Genomic DNA, 13,604 nt, shown 5'->3' with positions numbered 1-13,604 from the left:
CTAGACTGACACAGACAGAAAAGAAAACAACAACAGAGGGCAAGACATACAAATTAAAATAAAACCCGGAAATTTATGAAATTGTGTGAACCGATAGAAATTACTGAACAGTGCAATGAATAATTATTTGATGATAGAAGAGAAAAAAATACCATTTGCTTCCCATCCGATTGCTTTCCACAACTTTGCAATTTTTCTCCCACCATTTTGCAAGTGCTTTTCATTTATTATCTTTTTTCCTTTAAAAATAGGCTGATATAAAAAGTATAGGTCTTTGCTTTTCCATCTCTTTTTTCTACTTCTATATGAAATTTTTCAAGATATCGAATATAGATTCTTTCAAGATATCAAATACAGAATTTTTTCAAGCAAATAATATCCCTTAAAACAATTCTGTCTGTCTCAGACAAAACCTTCAAAACTGTCTGATAGATCCCATATACGACTAATAAACGGAACTATACAGAGATTTTTATGAGGTGCATGTATTTAACCGTGCTGCACGTCAACAGAGCTTATAGTTCTGTGCTACCTACCCTAGCCCAGCACCAGGCCTTACCATACACATAGTACTACATCCAGATCTAGGAAGGCAGAGCAAATTATTCCATGATGATTTACAGCTCTACAGAATTTAAGTTTGAAAAAAAAAATATAGGGAGATAAAATACAAACAGGGTGAGGTATTCACAAGGCCCAGTCTTTGTCTTTATAAGTGATATAAGTTAATTTCGAAAAATGCATCAAGAGTCCATGAAAAGTTTGGTCTGGCATTATTTACATTAGGCACAAAAGTGTGTTCCATGCAGTACACAAGCAAAGTAACCAGCATTCAACTCATGTTTGTGTAGAAAAATATATGGCAAATCACTGTACCTGTGCTTAAAAAAACCTAAAAAAAAAAACATCTCTCTCAAGGGAAGTTTTCAGGATGTCCAAGGGATGGTGTTGCACTCTCTTACCAACAGAAGTTATAAAGAGGACCCAGGGCTGTTGGGGTACCCCCTTCTAAAAGAAAGTTAACAGTAGCTCCCTGGACATCTGGGGTACACTCTTCCCAAGGGAAAGTAACAAGAGCTCCCTCAATTAACAGGGTGCACTATTTCTAAGGGAAGTTAACAAAAGCTCCATGGATTTCTGGGGTACACTCTTCCCAAAGGAAAGAAAACAGCTTTTTTGTCAAACACAGCAGAAATGAAAGCCTTGACCGTTATCAGGTCACTGTTCATAAATAATCATCTAAAATTACAGACTATTCAACATAAAATCCCTAATTAATACCTTTCTCACGAATATTGGTATTGATTGTGGTGACCTAGTTTTAACAAGGACACAGACACACGCACACACCACCAAAAAATATGGAAAAATCAATTGAGTTTTAAAACTTATGACACTTATCATATTTCGACCTTGCACATCCAAGGCCTGATAGAATCACATGCAAGAAAAAATTGAAGGGTGGGAAGGGGTGGGGTGGGATGGGATGGGATGGGGTGAATAACAAAATTCTGACAACTCCTTGATCTGCCAGTGACATTGCAGGTACTACAGAGACAAAGATTTTGTTCCGTGAAAGATAAGAGCACCTAGTAGGTGAAGTATTTGCTAAGGTGTGGAAGGGGTTGGGGTGGGGGATGTGACAGGGATATTACTGGCTAAGAGTCCATGAATCGACTCATTTAAGCCCTGTAACAATCTTGAATAAATGTTATGATATCACGCTTTAAGTTTTATTGAACATTATAGTATTCAGATAATTATGAGGTTGATGCCACCAGCAGGTGACTTCCCTTTCATGATTCCATAACCAGTCAATCCTTTGGGTGTACACCCGGAGGGTCTGACCAGTTACATGGATGCAGGAGAAGGTAATGGCAGCCACATTCATCAATGCCTCTGTGGCAAACAAAGTCATTAAAAAAAAGTGACAGAAACAGATTGAAACAAACCATCCTTCCTACGGTGCATACACCAGAAATAACCTTGATGAAAGAAAAACATGCTACACCATCCTTGTACTACAAGTACAGTAGCATGATAGGAGTACCGGTAAGGCGCTAATTGTGAATAGGAGTAATTTTGTACCAGTTTCGATACTATATAGATTTGTGTGAGTACAACTACAGATCTTAGAGGTTGAGTACCAGTACAGTCAACTTTCCTAGAAATATAAGTACAAGTATAGTTTGAGTACAAATATAGTTTGGGTACAAGTAAGGACTCACTGCAAATCTATTATAAAACAGACCACCATACTCTGACTTCTGATATCTTTGTACCCATCAACTTACAGTGTGTGGACCCCATGGGTGTTTGAGGTAAGACGGAAATCTCATCTCGTCCCTCCCAACTAAATCTCCCCCTCCCCCCCTCCATCTCCTCTCCATCTCCATCTCCTCTAAACCGCTTCTCTGGCAAATGATCTACATATTTGGGTTATTATATCCACTTTGGATGAAGACCTAGCCAAATTCTGAAATTGATACTGAATTCACTTTGGGTTGCAGTGTTGATTACACAAACTCTTGAGGGATTATGTCATGCTCAGGTAATCCTTAAATTTGCTAGCAAAAGCAAACTCTCAGTTTTTGCCCTTGTAAATGGCCATTTGTAAAACTTGATTTATATATCTCTAAGGTTGCTCATCTTCTCCTTCATCGATGGTCCTAACTCTCCCTCCCTCTTCTATCCTTTTACCTCCACCTCACCCTACTTCCAAGAATTACAGAAGATATTAAGTTATCTGAGATTGGGACAATATTCAGAATATAATATTTTGAAGACTCCCATGTACAGTAGCTTTCAGGAACATATTGTCCCCCACCTCCCTTTCCCCTCCCCATCCTACATTTCTCCATTCCTATGGATCCCCCAGTCATCAACTTCCTCAACTTCTTCTCATTATAAAACGTTTGGACAGAAATACAACCACAAAACAGAGAGATAAAAGTAAGAAGATGACAAAATTATCTGCCTCTTCCCCCAATCTTCACACTCAAACCCAATCACCATCCTATGTCTTTGCACCTTTGAGAGACACCTCCTGTAATGCAGAGAGCCCTCAGCATGTCCATTAGACCATATGAAGCAAATGTCAGAGAGCTACCAGTTTGGAATCTACTTAAAATGACACATGCTTGACTATATATATTCCATGCTAAAATCTCATTATAACAATGTTGTCTCCTTTAGCTTAGGTGGTCAACTTTCATTTCATATAATGACGAAAAAATTTGTTTTCATATTTTGTAATTTGCTGTGTTGTATGTACGTGTTAATAATGATAATATGAAAAAAAATTACAACAGAAACAAGAAAAATGTTTCAAAACGATACAAATCCATTAATTTCTTGTTCATTGAAAGACCTGGGAGAATGCCTTGTTGCATTCATTTACTATTCTCTCACCCCCCCCCCACCTTTATTATTTATAGCAATAGTGGGATTGTTTGGGTAGAATTACCAACAAAACACACAATTTCCTCTTCGCCATATTAATGCCTATGCTCTCTATCTCAACAAGATCGTTCTTATAACAGAGGTTTGTGTTTTAATAGTTAAAATGCAGTTTGCTATCTGCTCTTTTCTCCCTAAAAGGTTTGAAATATTTGAAATTATTTTTCTTTACCTCGATGTTACCGTTCCTATCCAGTTCCGTTTGGATCACCATGATGATGATGATGGTTGTAATTGGTAAATCAACTTCACAAATAAAAACACATTGTCAATCAGATCACAGGTATATTTGATCAGCCTTGTAGGACATCCTTTACCACCCAATCCAAACCAAACAATGCATGAGTAAAACAAAACTGGTGTCAGCATTACAAATAGCTGTTTAGAGAGTAAGACTATATATATCGGAGGTATTTTTTTCAACTTTCCTAAACATTACTACAGACTGTGTTTTTCCTAGGCTTTCCGTATTTCAACCACCGACATATATTTTAAAGTATGTATAAAAAAAATGATAAAAATATTTAAATCTCTCCAATGATCGCTTCCTGATGGTTTTAATATGAAATAGATTTTAATTTGGCAACATTGATCTTCCCTTCCGATAAAATCAAACCGTTTTCATGAATATTCATAGCATTTTGGTACTAACATCTGCTGGGTTTACTTGACACCTGTGCTAGGGTAAACAATGTACAATACTTTAATGACAAGCACTAATAGGTGTGTTGCTTGGTTGAATCATCATGCGTGGATTATTAAATGCTTGTCTGCATGGTTTTATCATGCTGTTTGAATCTATGAGAAAAAAACAAACTTTTTAATGAAATTTTAAGAAACACTTCACAATTGATAATTTGAAGAGTTTCTTGGTCCAGTGAATTGATGTCAGTAGTAAATTCCTCTACTGGGGACATTTCTCCATCCTACAGTGCTCCCATTTCCTCAATCAAGTTTGCAGGATATCATGGTCACCAACTTACATCAACATGACTCCTATGCTTTACACCCCCAAGGTGTTTGTGTTCACCAAGTTAAGAAATGTTAGTCTATACTAATGCCAGGACAACTATTAAACCATGAAATGCCTAGGCTAGGTTTTTGTGTTTTAAACATAAATGTGAAGCCGTCAATAATCTGCCGAGTAAGGACACATAAACACACCCACGTCCACTTTAAACATGAGTAAACAACTGCAGTATGACACATCAAAAACATATTTCAGCAAAGGCTTACTTTCTAGTACCACCTGACACGATAGCATTGTAGACACTGCATAGAACATACAACATAGGTATGCTATCATATTACAGATACAGCAACTTTCTCTATATCATTGATGAACATTTTAGCGATAAAATGCTTCAGGACATACACAGAAATGAGGAAAGGATTTGTAGAGATCTTCCTCACTTAAACAAAGTTTAAAGCTTTGCCATAAAAGAGCATCATTTTGGATTTATGTAGATAGAGGGACACCAGACTTACACATGAATAATAACAATTGTCTCTCCTCGTTAATAGATGTTTTTTACTTTACTTTCAATCGGTGAATATAAATTTGCAGTTAGTTTATTCTGTTTTCAATGAGTGAAACAATCTGAAGCCATCCTTCACAGAGATATGACATTTTAAGGTTTTAGTGTTCCTTAAAATAATTTTGCTGTTAAATCACAGAGTTATTTATGGAGGGACACCAAACGTACAAGAAACAGAATTGTCAAGTTGTTTCCTTGAATTGTTCGTTCCATCACCAATTATGCTATCATAGCCAATTATCCAAAGCATAGTATGTTCGGACACATGGGGAAGGGGGAAGGTGGGATAAAGTATACATGTACCTTGAAATATGTAAAACCAAATCCACAAAAAAGACTATATAGCACATTTCAAAGTAACTGACTAAAAATTTCCTCTAGTTTTTTGCAGAGGTTGAATTTTTTTTTGAAATATTTATGATTGTACTATCTCACTGCTCTCCTTGTATATACAGCTGTTTGAATACTGAGCCTTAAAAAAACATACATTATGTACAGTATAACATAGTTAACAAACATATCTATCAGTAATAAAGCATCTCTATTTCAAAAGTTCAGACCAAAATATGATTTAAAATTCTAGAGCATGACCTAATAAGATTTCCTTCCATACATCTATTCATTCTAGCCAATTTCATTACCACATGATCACGCCAACACTTAAAAAGAACATGCTGAATACATTTTTAGCTTTCAAATTTGAGATAACTCTCCATGTGTCTAACAAATGGAAGTTTTCTTCTTCCTATATAAGGCCAATTTTTTTATTTTTTATTTTTTATTTATTTATATATATATATTTTTTTTAAGCTTTCAGGTGTAGAAAGTCTGTTCCTTGGGGAAGAATGTAAGATTCGAGGGGAAAAACAACATGGATACTACATTGCTTTAAACATGTACGTACATTGTCGTTGAAGAAGTCTATTAGACACAGGCAGAAAGTAAAAGGAAATTTCTGACAGCTGGACAACCCGACTAACGACTAACCGCAACATGACGCAACCATGGTAACATTGAAAATCACAGACAGTGTGGCAGTGTTTTGCTGTAAAATAGCTGCTTTTTCATGACTATACTGATTACTGCTTTCAACATCCTAAGAAGTTCAAACACAAATGTTTTGGATTAGTCTGATCAAATTTTGAGAAACAATATTTAAAGGACATTTCTTGTCATGACATGATGGAAATAAGCTATTTTCTGTAGCAGTATAATAAAAAAATCCTCTAGATTCTTTAGGGTTTCCCCTTTTGGGATGTTTACTCATAGGAGTCTGGTGGGTGTTGCCATCTTAGAGCATTGGGTACTAGCTGCTACCTTTTCTTCTGTTTTTGTTTATGATCAATTAATTATATACGATTTATGTTATTTTTTATTTCACTGTTTAAGAATGATTGGTTTTGTTACAACTCTCCCAACTAACAAAGCATTCCAAGAGAAAATATAATATGAAACTGCAACGGAAAAGGCGACCGACATTTTAAATTAGAGACCAGTATGAACTCACCTGTATCAGTCTCTCAACGTCGTCTACCTTACTCGGCATGTCGGAGAGAGCGTTGAAAATCGAAGCAGAGTTGTCCAATTTCAGCAGTTCTTCTTCCTGCAAAAGAAACAAAATCACAAAATGAAGGCAAAAAAAGTATGTAAAACACAAGTCACTAGTTATAGAAAGTGGGAAAAGTGGGATATAAAGTGGGAAACACAAAGGCACATAGGAAATTATATTGTGGAACTGATATGATGGGAAAGGGAGGGGTAAGACTTGGAAAGAGTGAGTATGGGTGGGAGATGATGGGGAGGGGGTGATGAATGAATGGAGGGGGGCATCTTTGACAGTTTGTTTATCCTGCCCTGCAGGTAATGATGATCTTTTATTTTAAATTTTTCATCTAGTTTAATCTGCCATCCGCTCTGGTTCACCGATACTTTGATTAGATTCCATGAGCATGAAATGGAGTTTATACATGTAAAAGTCTGGAGTCAAAACCGTTGAAGCGAGAAGAATTTCCGTTACTTACTTCAATTTGATTTATATATTTTATATAAACTATATGATTCTATTAAATGGGAAACATAATTTTGTGAAAGTGCCTCAGAATACAATACTGATGCTACCTTCCTTCATTGTATCAGGTTGAGCTATCATCCCTGAGATTTTGTAGAAAGTGATTTGTGTTTAAAAAGGTGGTTTCAATTTGACTTTCAATTTAAATCCATGCACATGCTAGCAATGTGTAATAGAAAGACTTTGACAAAACAAACCCCCTAGACTCTTTTTCAGCTTTAAATTGCACAAGCTATCTTCAACGTGCTATAATGGTGGATGTTCGAAAAAATTTGTCTTCTGTTCTTCGACAAGACTCCTTATGACCTTCGCCCCACCCCAGCACATGTACACACAGAGGGTGGTTGTGTGTGCATGTGATGGGGGGCCATTACATGCACACACAACCACCCTCTCCTCCACTCCAAAATTGGCCTACTATGCATATGTTCACTACATAAATCAAACATATAAATAGACAGACATACTCACCAAACTGAACGTAAAATGTTACAAAATCACAATCAAAAGGCACCTATAGTTCTGCACAGTGACAAGAAAAACCACCTATAGGCCTACTCGTTTTCAGTGTTAAAATGCACAAGTTATGTTCAACGTGCTATAACTGCATATAAAGTGGCATAAATGAATCTGAATTTCTGGTGAATTCTCTCCACATTGTTTCAGACATTATCAGTCATGTTCAATGATCTTAATCCTCAGCACACAGTTAAAGTAACCGTTGCTATACGAGTAACGCTGCTATCCTAACACATAAATACAGTGCAAACAATGTAAGCCTCACCTCACAGACACAAATACACAAGACCAAAATTGTCATTAAATATCAATGGTGTAATAGGAGTAGTGGGGAAGAATAAAAAGACACCTTTGATCCTTTCGTACAGAGATGACCTTTTCGAGTATATCATCAGTAAACATTGCTGACATTTACTAAATCAACAAGTAAATAAACAAATCAGGCTAGAGAATCAACATCATTTAGAAAACAATAAATAAACACCACAGATAAAAGCACGAGAGTTCTTCATTACCTTCAGTTTGAGCATAGCCAGGGTGACTTGGAAGAGGACTATGGATCCTTCATAGAAGAACATGTCCCAGATGTGCAGCAGAACTCTCATGTGAACCACAGAGGCAAAAGCAGTAAGAAACCAGTGAAGGGTGATCAAGGAGAGTTCTAAAAATGAGTCAATAAGAAAGATCTTCCAGTTAATGCTTTCATATGAGTAAGAACAGCATAGCTTACACATCTGACGAATTGCTAGAAATGTTGTTAAAGTGGTCAACAAATCAACCTTTTTGTAAGCACTCTGATTAAATTTGTTTACAACCGGACTCAAAGTTGATGAAATAAGTACCTTGTGGTGATAAGGTGCTGGTGAAATTACCTTCTCCTAAGCAATCGCTTCGGATAGAAGACAAAAGTACAATTTTGCCTACGTTTTTACCTGACACGCAGTCTACTATTGTAAGTGATTTAACAAACAAAATGCTTTGGCTTGTAGTTTGAGAAACATTGATTTTTAAATGTAAGGATTCTAAGCATTGTATAGATTAACAAGAACTTCCAATAAAGAGATAACCAATGGTTTGGAAACCCTGATAGTTCAAATGCATGCCTGATGAGAGGGAGGAGAGGGGGGGTAAAAATGACATCACAGATCACCTAGAATGATTCTCCTCTTGGAGTAAAGAATGGTTTCATCTGGTAAAGATAGTATACATTCAAACCACTATATCTAGAGTTAGAAACAAGCTATTGAGATAGGGTCTTTCAAGTAACAGTGTGAATTATTGTTCTCCTCCATGTTACTTTTAAGATATCAGTAACAAACTTTGGAGAGATATGAACAGAAAATGATTAGCAATTGGAACAAACCAATATCATGCTCCTTCAGGAGTTGGTCCAACTCGGGCGAGAAGCTCACGGCCAACTGTCTCAGGACTCTTTGGTCGGCCTACGAGGAGAATTTTCAAACAAAAGGACGTTTATAAGTCATTAGGAATGTTTGAATCAAAAACATGATGCCCCTATGGTGGCCTTACCATTTACTGTCTTCTGATTGAGAAGAACCTGCAAATTATCCCAAAGCTAAATCCCCAAAACCAAATATGAGATACCACGAAATAATTCTGGAAACAATAGCTAAAAATGTGGAAAAGGTAGCATATTAAATCTACCATACAGAAGGGGAGGTAGGTAATGACCCAGAAGTGGGTCATTTGGGTGGCGGGAGGGTCACTATTTTAAACTGTTCCCAAATTTGGCAGGTTAGGTATATGGGAAGGTGCATATCATAATTGGAGGTGAGGGGTGGGGAGGGGGGATGGATACATACCTGAACACCCAGTAGGTTGGTAGAGTAATATGAAGAAGGCACCAGATCTTCAATGATTGCACACATCATCCAGAAAGAATCTTCCTCTTCCAAAAAGAGCAGAAGAGAAGCAATCACCTGTATTTAGGAAATATACAGAGAAAACCTCGATCAAAGGTCAGAGAACTAGCAGCGGTGTCGAAAGCAAGGCGTTGCCATAGGAACAATTATGTCCACTGGGCCTCCTAGTCTTCATCTTCTTTCTTATTTAGTAAGTTATTAAAATGAGAACACAGAATTTATATTCGTCTATGATATGCCTTCAATGCCCCCCCCCTTTTTCTAACCAACTCCCTGGGGTTGTTGCTCCTGATTCCCCCTCCCCCAATCTTGCCAGGCCTGATTACCCAGTGGTAGTTCAAAGCCACTGAATCTAAGCTTGTGTTTAATACTAGATGTGTTAAGGTTAGTTAGCCAGATTGGTCTGTTAAGTTGTCAAGGTAAAGTATGTATGTATGTATGTAAATATGTTAGATCCTCCTACAAGCAGGAACTCGCGAAGAAGCCATCCTTAGCTTATCAAAGCCGCAGTTGACCGAAGTCAGATTCCTCTTTAATGTCTATGATTATGAATTATCAATTGTCAACAACTCTGTGACTCGACGACATACATTAATCTTGGAGTGACTCGAACTCGGGACCTAATGATTGGAAGGCACCGGCGTAAGTAACACGACGGTAACAGGAAAGTAACAGGACAGTCCAAGGGAACATTTATACTTAGCTGATAAAAAAGACTCATATATATACTTATCCTGCTGGCAAAACTTGAATGCAACTCCTACATAGCATTAACCAGATATTGATAATTCAAATAGTTATTGATTGTATCATAAGTGAACTTGAAGCAACCATGTGGGACATCATAGTTGCACACTGACAGCAAAATGTTATTTTTCATTTTGTTTTGAATTGGATTGGATAAGGTTATAACTTAACTATACCTGTGAAGTTAATATCAATGGCTGAAGTGAATTTATAGTTGAGATGTATCCCAATTTTCAAGTAGACAATTGTATGTAAAGTTAAAAGAAACAAAAACGAATTTTTCATTATAATCAGCAGATATTTTTACAACGTTTAAGCGACCACAAATGTGGGAGTAGCCCGCAAGGGCTTATGGACTATAACTTTCACGTCGGGTGGCTTCCAATTCAACATTTTGAGTTGGAATCTTTTCGATTTAGAAAGTCATTTCAGATAGGAAAACCGTAGATTGCTCATGAACAACCCACCTTACTATGACCCGGCCGGGGTCGTAGTAAGTAGTTTGTCAGTAGTAAGTAGATTACTTCTATCACAACAACCTTTTTGCTTCAAGTTTACCTTGGGTACAAAAACCTGTCAAGTTTAAATGTTGTTGATCTCAGATATTGAGCCTAAGTGGAAGTAAAACTCATGACCACAGCAGTCTAAATTAAATCTAACTTTTTATCGTCATTGTCACTTTAATCGTCTGTAAAGCTGTCAAGAGGAATTTTTAGTTTAATGAAAGTTAAACTCACAACACCAGTCCCCTGGCAGTATCCAATGTCAGGATACAGCCATGATATACCCCGTAAGATACGACGTAACCGAGGTATCCCGGGACTCCTATTGGAACAGAAGCAAGCGTTGCTTGGTATTGTTCTCAGAAGGTCCTGGAAATAAGAGGGGGAAAAAAATTATGTAAAACACAGGACAACTTCAAAACATTAGACATTCCATTTCCCTGACTACCATGCCACTGACATCTTCATTCCATATCTTAAGGTTTGACAGCCAGCAAAAAAAGAAATTTTTATTTGAAAAAATTTGAAAACAATGTCTGACACGCAGACCATTAAGTCACTTCCTAAGAACATCGTAGCCCAGGAAGGGGTCCACAGGAGGTAACCCTCCCCAACCCCTTCCCTCCACTTTTAGAACTTTTTGTATAATAAATGGGCCTTTGTTGCAAAATGGTACTACAGCAATATATGTTCCAAAATGTTTCCACTTTTTCCACAATTTCTATTTTCTGCCTAACTTTAATGTAAACAGTTAAAACAAAACAATGATTGTTTTACATCAGAGGAATCAACACTCCAAGCGGGAAGTTACCTTGCAGGGTCATTGAGGGCACAGTGCATGAATGTTACCACTCTGTAGGCATGGTAAATCAAAGTGGATATGTATCGGAGTGTGGTGAGAGAGGAATGGAGTAAATATTTCCTTTCAACACTCTTCTTACATAAATGATTCAACTTACCTTTTCAATCTGTTTGGTATAAATGGACTGGTCTTCAGAGCTGGCCTTTATGATTTCCTAAAGACAATACAAAACATCATTTATTAAAAAAGTTACAAAGTGTTACAACTTTGGGGAAGGATGCAGGGGCAATCCATAGCAACTGTTGCTATGGATTATAACATTACATCATTTCTGATCAAGTGATGTCATATTCACACAGAAACTGCAAAGCTCTCAATCTTGCTACGGGAAGTAAGTATGTCATTGAAACGGTTTGGGTGCATCTTATTAATGTAATTACTGAACTTAAAATCCAAACTAATTTTGATACATTGGTTACCATTAAAAAATGATGGTATTGGACAAGGGTGTCATTTTCATTTCTTGGAGGGAGAGGGGGACAGTTAGAGGGACATGGCTAATTAAACAACACAAGTTCATTCATGAAAATGGCTGGTATACCTAGTCTAGTCCACCGTTCATTATGTCAGCTAATGAACACATAAAAGACAATACAGAAGATTTTTACAGATTATGTTAAAATGCTGTGTAAGCCTTAAACATATCACTAGTTTTCATATTTTTTTGTTTGTTAGATTGTAGAATATCAACGGTTACATTTTGCCTATAGTCATACTTACACAAATTATTCATTTTGAGTATCTCAAATTGATGCAAAGTTCAACCTAACATACAGTATGTAAGGCAAAAAGTGAATTGACTTTATCTGAACTGATATTTTAAAACTGACTGGACTGGTCTGGACTAGGTTGGATGGGAATAAACAGTACTGAATTCAATTTGTGTCATATTTTCACTACCATAGGATATAAGTTCAAGTTCAAATTTATTTCTCATATGGCATACAAAACTGAAGAACAAGTAGTAATTAATAAAACTGAGGAATGATGACATATGATGGACGCTAGGGGAAAAAATATTACTGTTTATCAAAGTTAGAGACCAGTTGGTGCGAAAAGAAAAAAAAAGAAAAAATAGGTTTATACACGATAAAAACAAATGAAAAAGTATATAAAAGAGTATGTATATAAGTACACTTAATAACAGCTTATAACAATGCATGCTACATATTTACAGCTGAAACTCTCACCTTGTATGACAACTGGCTTGACTCTTTCTTCTGTTGACCGCCGGACAAACGCATCCAAAGCTTTGGTCTCATGTTGTGTGGAATACCTAGGTGGACCAATTCTTTTAACTTGTCTGACGGGGGCAGTTTACTATCCAGCTGAAGGGAAAGAGCATAATCTAGATATTGATTGAAACATTAGAATATGGTCAAACTTCAACAAGAAAAACAATAATGGGGTGCTAGCTCAGTGGTTAACGCCGGTGCCTTCCAATCATAAGGTTGCTGGTTCGAGTCCCTCCAAGATTACTGTATGTTGTCCAGTTACAGAGTTGTTGACAATTGACATTTGATAACCATGGACGTTAAATATGAATGTAAGAAACTGATTTCGGTCAGCTTGCGGCTTTGATTAGCCCATGAGGCTTATTCGCACGTTCTTGTTTGCAAGAGGATCTAAAATACTAAAAAAATACTAAAACTAAAAATTTACTTCAAGGAAAATATCTCGATATATCCACTTACTTTGGTGGATAAGAGGATACTGTAGAGGAATCAATTTTTAGTCTATAAAATCCCCCAAAAAATAACAGGTTTAGAGATTATTACCTGTCTCCTCACAACCTCAGCACTTTAGATCTTCTGTGCTTAAAGTGAACTAGGGACCTTTTTTAGCACTCCAGGCCCTCAGCGACAGGTCACTTCCAGTCTACAGCCTCCTTCTCACAATCAAAATTATGCTTCTATGTAAAATTTTAGATACCACCTTCTTTGAGTGATAAGAGGCTTCAGAAGTTGTAATTTTGAGTTACTTAAAATAAACATTTCCAAGCTGCATGTTTCTTTGCCTATTTTA

The 13,604-nt window shown here is 36.7% G+C and overlaps 1 protein-coding gene across 6 annotated transcripts in view; it reads right to left on the bottom strand.

The window, feature by feature from the left end:
• LOC139959518 (small G protein signaling modulator 3 homolog) overlaps positions 1 to 13,604 on the bottom strand; it is a 50,696-nt gene that overhangs the window by 18,391 nt on the left and 18,701 nt on the right. For all 6 annotated transcript variants that reach the window (XM_071957202.1, XM_071957204.1, XM_071957205.1 and 3 more), the window contains exons 5-11: positions 12,770 to 12,907; positions 11,677 to 11,733; positions 10,952 to 11,086; positions 9,408 to 9,524; positions 8,948 to 9,026; positions 8,100 to 8,245; positions 6,505 to 6,600 (exon numbers count right to left, since the gene is read on the bottom strand). In XM_071957202.1, coding sequence (XP_071813303.1) covers positions 6,505 to 6,600; positions 8,100 to 8,245; positions 8,948 to 9,026; positions 9,408 to 9,524; positions 10,952 to 11,086; positions 11,677 to 11,733; positions 12,770 to 12,907 — 768 coding nt within the window. The remainder of the gene's footprint in view (positions 1 to 6,504; positions 6,601 to 8,099; positions 8,246 to 8,947; positions 9,027 to 9,407; positions 9,525 to 10,951; positions 11,087 to 11,676; positions 11,734 to 12,769; positions 12,908 to 13,604) is intronic.

Source organism: Apostichopus japonicus, chromosome 19 (assembly GCF_037975245.1).
Source record: "Apostichopus japonicus isolate 1M-3 chromosome 19, ASM3797524v1, whole genome shotgun sequence".
NCBI classification, from domain to species: Eukaryota; Metazoa; Echinodermata; class Holothuroidea; order Aspidochirotida; family Stichopodidae; genus Apostichopus; species Apostichopus japonicus.
This window is presented reverse-complemented; position numbering and strand designations above follow the sequence as displayed.